The sequence below is a fragment of the Equus przewalskii genome, chromosome 6, assembly GCF_037783145.1.
Source record: "Equus przewalskii isolate Varuska chromosome 6, EquPr2, whole genome shotgun sequence".
NCBI classification, from domain to species: Eukaryota; Metazoa; Chordata; class Mammalia; order Perissodactyla; family Equidae; genus Equus; species Equus przewalskii.
This window is the reverse complement of record NC_091836.1, coordinates 94,847,906-94,857,042: the sequence shown is the minus strand read 5'-3', so window position 1 is coordinate 94,857,042 and position 9,137 is coordinate 94,847,906. Positions and strand designations below refer to the sequence as shown.

The window sequence follows — 9,137 nt, the reverse complement described above, 5'->3', positions numbered from 1 at the left end:
ACAGAATAGGAAACTTTTTTATACCCCTATAGCAATCTCCCATCTCATATATCACAAGGTTCTCATTTCCTTTTCCCTCTCAAAATGTATTTTGGAGAATATTACTATAAGAACCACTTAGGTCAGCCACTTACTAATATGGAAGTGTAGGAGGACAAAAACTTTGTCCTAAATGAATGAATGTCAAATAACTTGAGCAACTCGTTCTTTTTTCCCCCAATTTGTTTTCCTACAAATGGAAACTATACAAGGACAATAACTATGTGTTTTATATGCCTTGTCAAGGTATAGCAAACACTGGAGGTGCTAAATAAATAATAAATAGGAATAAAATTCCCAAATAATAAACTGACTATAACCAAATCAGTTGCTGCTAGTGATGCAGAAGCTGCACTTAAAACTACCAGGAATGAAGCGTACATGTCCTTATTGATGGCGTCCAGAAATATGAGTTATATTTTGGTAATTATAAATATTTATTGAGTATTTTCTATTTGATTCACAGCAACTTGATGAGAAAGTACCAATACTATCCTCATTTTAAAGTGAAATAAAGGAGGATTCAGGAGATTAAAGAACATGCCTAAGTTCATATATTCAGCTAATATATGCAGACCTGGAATTCAAACTCATTTTTCTGACTCTAAAGCCAATGATGTTATTTACAATGCTATGCAGCCTTCTTCTTAATTTAGCACCTATAAGAGTTGGGTAATAATACTTTTCCTTGTCAAAGAATGTGGAATCATACGATTTGATTGCTTAACAATACAAATACTCACCCTGTGCAAGTATTATTGGCCAAAGCATTAAGATGGAATTTAATGGACAGAAACTATTACTCAAGAATCAGAAATAGAGTGTTCCTCTTGTGTGATTTCAGCTTTGTATTTTAGTGTCTGGGCAATGATATGTTTAATAGGGCATATGCTACTGGGAGAAAACTTGTTCAGTATTTAAGGTAAAGAATTGCCTAAGGAGATGTGACATGACCAAAGAGACATGTCCTACTGTGCATATCAGAGCATTAAATTTTATTTCTTTACTTTGTTATCTAACAATTTCAGTAGATTATGTGAGAAAAGAGGGAGGTTGTCAAAGTCTGTGAAGAATTTTAAGGCCCACTGAAATGACAGCCATTGTGAACAATCACCATTGCATTTTGAATAATTAATTCTATTGAACTTTCAATGTCTTTGAAAATGTATACTGTAATCAGACTTTAAAAAAATAATTTATAAACTTTCTCTTAGTATTTGAAGGAGATCACGCTGTGTGTTACCAAACATTAGTTGGAAATAGTAGCTATAAACAGATGAAATTTGAGAAAACAATATAAAAATAGTAACGCTTGTTATACAACCCAGCCTCTTTAGAATATGACGCTGATTTTTACAAATCACGCTTCATTCGACATTGAACATATGGCATTGTGGTTCTGAGAAAAATATATCTCTGACCAGGAGTTCTGTCATTAAGTTTACATTTATCAAGCACCTCATAAAATTCTATTTACATTTTAATGCATATCCCTTTCTATTGCAGAATGTTGCTTACACAAAAAATATCTATTAGGATACTGCAACAATCACAAAAACTCAATAGAAAAATAGCTACATTAAAATAAATATTATCAAATTTTAACCAGAAGCAATTTTTAGTTAATTCTTATCCATTACAAAGATTCTAAAATGTAGGGCTTAGTTTTCAAGAGTACATGCTAATATTGCCACTATTTCTTTCTTCCAGACTAAAGCTGAAACATAAATCCCTGTCACCTCAGTTGGCATAAGAAATTCACATACCAATGTGAACAGAGAAAGGCAAAGGGAAGGAGTATAAAAACTAGGAGAGACATGAGAGAGGTATTTTTCATTTCTTCCTAAATAGTCAGCCTTTCATAAATGCTTATTGAATGAATACATGTACACAACTTTTTTTTAACCAAATGAAAGTGTTGATACAAATTTTGTACTTGAGGTACATTTTGAATTCATCTCATACTTTTTGAATGCAATTTCAGATGAAATTAAAATTGTTTTTTAAAGTCTGTGGTATAGATTCATCATTATCTCTGCTTCTTATTTAAAAACAAAAACTAGAAAAAAGACTTTTATGAATCTCCGAAGATACATAATACTCTACAAAGACTAAAGAAAATATGATTTTCAAATATTTGCAAGTGAATTTTAAGAGCTATTAGGTAACTTCAAAAATCTAGTTAGGCACATTGTATTCTTTTAAACTATTGGTCATAACATAATAAATAGTTCAACATAAATGAATTTGAGCACGAATCATATATCATATATTACACGAAATAGAAAAGATAGATACGATCAATATCTCTTAAAAAAAAATCCTAGAGGGGCTGGCCCCGTGGCCGAGTGGTTAAGTTCACGCGCTCCACTGCAGGCGGCCCAGTGTTTCATTGGTTCGAATCCTGGGCGTGGACATGGCACTGCTCATCAAACCACGCTGAGGCAGCGTCCCACATGCCACAACAAAGAATATACAACTATGTACCGGGAGGCTTTGGGGAGAAAAAGGAAAAAGAAATCCTAGAAACTTCAAAGGAGGATTACATAGTAACTAATATACAATTTTTAAAACAAAATGAATATACAAAACAGAGATATCAACTAAAAATTGTGTGCAGTTATTAAATCTTTTAATAAGTGATGAAATGAAACCTGTTAAGAACTGATGTACTACACAATGGCATCAACGCTATGTTAAAATGATCAGTAGAAGGTAGTTGATACAGAGATTCAGAAATGTAAGCTACTGCTTGTTTTAGATTCTTTATGTTTTATTAGAAAAGCAATGCATTCATTTTAGTAATCAATTTTTATCTTCTATATGTATTTTTTTAATTTCCCAAAACCATTCTCCAGAGTTAACCATTTAAAACGCATTTATATATTTTATTATTCATCCTACAACAAAGACTTAGAAGTAGTCAAGATCGTGGTAAATAGCCTAATTACAGAAAATAGTTAATATATTTTTATACTACAACATTTTGAAACCAATTTTGTGTTAATTGAAGAATGATTTTTTTCAGGCATATTACTGAAGATTTTTCTGCCAGAGTATTAGTTTCCTAGAGCTGCCATAGCAAATTACCACCAACAGGGTGGCTTAAAGTACAGGAATTCATTCTCGTACTGTCTGGAAGCTGGACGTCCAAAATCAAGGTGTTGGCAGAACTGGCTCCTACTTAGGACTCTGAGGGACAATCTGTTCCACGCTTCTTACCTCGCTTTTGATGGTCGCCAGCAATCCTTGATGTCCCTTGGCTTGTAGATGTGCGACTCCAATCTCTGCCTCCGTCTTCATGTGGCATTCTTCCCTGTGTCTCTGTCTCTCTTCTCCTCTTCTTATAAGGAGACCAGACATATAGGATTAAGGGCCTGCCCTGCTCCAGTATGACCTCATCTTAACTACTTAGACCTGCAATGACCATATTTCCAAATAACATCACATTCTGAGGTTCTGAGAAGGACATGAATTTTGGGGGCACACTATCCAAGACAATGCCGTTCAGTTTCCATTTAACATTGAAGAAAAAATTCCCGTAACATAGAGGATCCAAAAATGATTGATGAAAAAGGTGAACTATTGTTGAATGCAAGAGTGTGATCTTTTAATTTCTAATCAGATACCTGGTTGGGAACTTTCTTTTGGGAATCTTTCTCATTTATAACTATGACTTACATACAAACAGAAACATAACATTTGCAGGAAGGATTCAGGGGATTAAGCTAGGTGCATTCATTTGTTTCTAATTTGAGCACACAGTTCCCTAGAATATTCTCTATTTCTTATTTCACTGCAGAATTGTTCAGATTTGAATAAAGCCTCTAAAGTAAAAGCAATAAACAAGTTTGGGAAATAAAGTTAAATTTTACAGAGGTAGATAAAGTATGTCTGAGGTAAATTCAAGTATTTAATTCTTATCATATGCCCATATAGTTCTGTTGATATTTTATTCACTTGTATTCAATTTAGAATTTGCAATCACAATTGAGAAGATGAATTTTTCCTGTATTTGAATAAATAGTTTACTAAGAAAATTAATAGTATAAATATGATTTCAAAGATAACTACTTAAGAAAACAATCATTTACATGCACCTTTAATTGACATGCCCATGCACCCTTTGACTAGTTATCTTACTTATCCTTCAGGTCATGACACGAGCACCACTTTGTCAGACCTGGTTTCCTTCAGTAGATGAACTCCCTACCAGGTGTTCTTGCCGTACCCTGCATCGCCTCTTTGTAGTATTTACTACTGCAACGTGTCAATTTTATATCGATTTTTGTGATTATTTAATCTAGCTCTCTTCCCCTAGACTATAAACTCCACAGGACAGGTACTGTGGGCTATGTGTATTCTACTCACCACTGTTTCTCTGCCTAGTTCTGTACTTGCTGAATAACTGAAAAAATTAAAAGTGCATATTTATGTATAAAAAGTTGATATGTGAATTATGACTCAATCTCATCAATTTGTTAAAGAATCCTCTAATAAGTGAACCTTTCCTGAATAAACATTTGACAATTACAGCTACTATCTGTAAGTAAAAACATTAAGGGTGCATTGATTTTAATAACTTGAATACATCACAGACTTTTCTATTTCAAATAGACTTGGTTGAATTACTTTGAATAGCTCAAGTCAAAAATGAAGGAGTCAAATGATGAGAGATTTTATTATTTATCAAAGGCATTCTGGGCTATTATTAAAATAAACACAATTGACTTTAAATATAAGTTTTGTGAAACATTCTCTGTGAGGGCTCTTAGACCAAGTCTACATTTACTTTGCAATCTATGAAAACACGGTATATATCACACTGAAAAATCCCTTTAAGACAATGAACACTATAATTTCAACGATGAAATTTATCGGTATGATACATTTAAAAAATAATACTTGAAAATTTAAAATTTGCATAATATGTATATTTGAGAAAGCTATAGTGATTAATTATTCCTAAGTAGGGAAATTAAAATTCATTCCACGATCATTATTAATTATTTGACCCATAGAAAGTCTGTTGCAAATCTGAATATCTAAATTCAGAATTTAGGGCATGCAGCTATAATTATAATCTCTCTCTTTTGACAACTTGAGTTAACATTTAGATAAATACACATAGTATTCTTTTTTTTTAAAAAAAAAATTTCTTGTTAGAGAAAGGACTGCATTTCAAAAGTCAAATAGAATGCTAAAGCAAACACATTTTTCCAGTTTTAAGATGCTGCTGCTCCTTGAGTTGAACTTTCTGTGTCATGCTAATATTTCCAACATTTTCTTTTTGACAAAAGAAAAAGGCTAAATACTCTCAATTTCCACACATATATAGTACAGATCTCTATATCACGTACTTTCTTATATTAAGCTGTGCAGGAATATCACATGAAAAATATTAAGAGAAACTGTGAGGGAAAACTTGAAGGATCAGATGATGATAACTTTCTTTCTCATAATTTGACAGCCGCTCTAAGCTTGGCCGAGCGCCCTCTGGGGTTATCCTCTACATCCTGATCTTCTGGAGTAAGCACCTTCTTGTGAATCAGTTCCCACATTAAAGGGGCCCTTCCCATAGAGCCTCCCTCCTTGTTTTTATGACCTGAACCCAATTGTGAAGATTGTATCACCTTCTGTCTAGCACTTAGGTTAAACCTTTCTGCCATGCTTATCCCAAGCAAGAATCGTTTGACAATGCGATCCTCTAGTGAATGGAATGAGAGGGCAACAAGACGACCACCAGGTCTCAGAAACTTCTGAGCTGTCTTCAATCCTGTGTAAAGTTCATTGAGCTCATCATTCACAAATATTCGAAAAGCTTGGAAAGTCTTGGTAGCAATATGGGTGGATCGTTGTAGCAAGTCTTTTCGTGCATAAATAGCAGAGGGAGGAAATGCACCTACAAACAGATTTTGTAAAAAACAGGAAAAGAGGACAGGTAACGTTAATATTTTCCACTGTAAATCTACTGAGTTGTGTTGTGTGTATGCATATTTCAGGAACTAAATTTCCTTAGAAAATTGTGGCATTTCATCCATACTTCCCCCTTTTATTTCCAAGCATTCTACCAAGGTTTAAAACTGTTATGTCAGAAACATCCTTCATGACTCACAGGGCTAACTGGAGTCAAACACAGAGTAGAGAAGGAGAAAGAGGCAGCATATATTTGAAGAAATAGTAGTGAAAAACCTCCCTGAGAAACATTAACTCACAGCTGTAAGAAGTTCAATTAACCCCAAATAGAATAAACAAAGAAAACTGCACCTCACCACATCATAATCAAACTACAGGCCAAAGATAATGAGAAAAATCTTGAATAAAACAGAAAAATAATACATTACACAAAGGAGAACAAAAAGTATGACTAACAACTCATTTCTCATTAGGACAAGGGAGGCTATAAGACACTGGAATAACATTCAAATTGTTGAGGAAAAAAATCTGTCTTCCAAGAAGGCTATTCTAAAACTACTATTCAAAATTAAAGATTCAAAGACATTTTGAAATAAATAAAAGCCAAGAGAATTCATTGCTAACAAGTCTACATTCAAGAAATGCTAAAGAAAATACTTCAAGCTGAAATAAAATGATAACAGGTGATAACTTGGATATTCAGAAAGGAATGAAGGAAGAAAATATACATGATTAATGTATTATATAATTATATTACTCTATATTGTATATATTATATAATATTAATTATGTTATTTTATATATATTCATTCTCCTCTTAATTTCTTTAAAAGACAGGATTTTTTAAGTAAAATTATAACACAATATTCTTAGGTTTATAATACAGGTATGCATATGTACTTATTTGACAGCAAAAGCAAAAAGGATGAGAGTGGGTAAATGAAACTACACTATTGCAAGGTTCCTACATTTTCCTGGAAGTTAAAGTTGATATTGTGGTCCCTAGAGAAATAAATAAAAATAATGCAAAGAAATAAAGCTAATAGAGAATAAAAATTGTCCACAAAAAATAGTGTTTAACACAAAAGAAGGCAGAAGAGAAGAACAGGAAAACAAAAACGAGACTAAGAGAAGACAAATAGCAAAATGGCAGACAATAAATCCAAATAAATCAATAACAACATTAAATATAAACATATTAAACACTCCAATAAAAATGCAGAGATTATCTGACTGAGAAACAGTGAGACCTAACTACACATTGTTTGGAGAAATGCACTTTAACTATAAAAACACACATAAAAGTAAAAGCAAGAAAAAGGTTGTCAAAAGATATAACATGTAGACAATAAGTGTAAAAAACCTAGAGAGACTATGTTAGACAAAATAAACATTTTTTTTTTCTTTTTGCTTAGTAAGACTGGTCCTGAGCTAACATCTGTTGCCAATCTTCCTCTTTTTTTCTTTTGCTTGAGGAAGATTAGTCCTGAGCTAACATCTGCACCAATCTTCCTCTATTTTGTATATGGGTTGCTACCACAGTATGGCTGATGAAGGGTGTAGGTCCGTGCCTGAGATTTGAACCTGTGAACCCAGGCCACTGAAGAGGAGCACACTTAACTTATAACCACTACACTGGGGGGCCAGCCCCCGAAATAAACTTTTTAAAAGAAGAATTAGACCCAGAGAGAAACATTTCCTATTGAGAAAAAGACAGTACAGCAGTAAGCTAGAACTATAAATGTATATGCACCAAATAACATAGTTCTCAAGATTTAGACATCTCAGAAAAAGACCCACATTTATATTGGCAACTGTTTTTTGACCAAGTTGTCAAGTGAATTCAATGGAGAAAGAACTGACTTTCAGTGAAAGTGAAGATCTGTACAAAAGAAGAAGAACTTCAACCCTTACTGCACACTATACGCAAAAATTAATTCAAAATGGATCACGGACTTAAGAGTAAACACTAAAATCATAATATACATATCTGACAAACTCTCTTATCCAGAATATATAAGGAAATCTCACAACTTATTAATAAGTCAAACAACTTATTTAAAAAAGGGGCAAAAAACTTGAACAGACATTTCACAAAAGATAGACAAATAGCCAAGAAACATTTGTAAAAATGTTCAACACCATTATTAGTTATAGAAATGCAAATTAAAACCACAATAAAATACCAATACACACTCACTAGAACTGCTAAAGCCTAGAAAAATACAAACTACTGAAACTGACTCAAGAAGAAATAGATAATCTGAATAGATCTGTTACAATGGAAAGGATTGAATCAGTAATCAAAATCAACCCACAAACAAAAGCCCAGGTCCACATGTCTTCACTGTTAAATTCTGCCAACCAGTCAGAGAATTAATAACAGTACCTCACACTCTTCCAAAAAACTGAAGAAGAGGGAACACTTCTCAAATTATTCTATGAGACCACTATTAGCTTGAAACTAAAACCAAAGACATCACAAGAAAGTTACAGATCAATATCTCTTATAAATATAGACATAAAAATCCTCAACAAAATGTTAGCAAACCAAATTCAGTAGCAATCTTAAAAGGATTATACACCATGACCAAGTGGAATTTATTCCTGGAATGCAAAGATAGTTCAACACATGAAAACTGACTGATGTAATACATCACATTAACAAAATGAAGGAAAAAAAAAATGATCATCTCAACTGATGGAGAAAAAACAAATGAAATATTCTTTCATGATAAAAACACTCAAGAAACTAGGAATATAAGGAAAGTACGTCAACATAATAAAGGCCATATATGAGTACCCACAGCTAACATCATACTCAATGATGAAAGACAGAAAGCTTTTCCTCAAAGATCATGAACAAGACAAGGATGTCCACTTTCACCACTTCCCTTCAGCATAGTATTGTAAGTATTAGTTGGAGTAATTAGATAAGAAAGAGAAATAAAAGGCATTCAGATCAGAAAGGAAGAAGTAAAACTCTCTCTGTTTTCAGAGCAAATAATCTTATATGCAGAAAACACTAAAGTTTACACACACACAAAACCCTGTTAGAACTAACAATTCTAACAAATTCAGCAAAGCAGCAGGATACAAAATTAACATGCAAAAATTAGCTGTGTTTCTAAACACCTACAATGAACAATCCAAAGTGAAATTAAGAAAACAATTCTATTCAT

At 32.9% G+C, this 9,137-nt stretch overlaps 1 protein-coding gene across 10 annotated transcripts in view; it reads right to left on the bottom strand.

Annotated features, from left to right (window-relative positions):
* Positions 1-2,791: 2,791 nt before the first annotated feature.
* The window catches only part of METTL15 (methyltransferase 15, mitochondrial 12S rRNA N4-cytidine), a 189,471-nt gene continuing 183,125 nt past the window's right edge, over positions 2,792-9,137 (bottom strand). For all 10 annotated transcript variants that reach the window (XM_008522928.2, XM_070624597.1, XM_070624591.1 and 7 more), the window contains one exon: positions 2,792-5,941. In XM_008522928.2, coding sequence (XP_008521150.1) covers positions 5,496-5,941 — 446 coding nt within the window. In that variant the 3' untranslated portion in view covers positions 2,792-5,495. The remainder of the gene's footprint in view (positions 5,942-9,137) is intronic.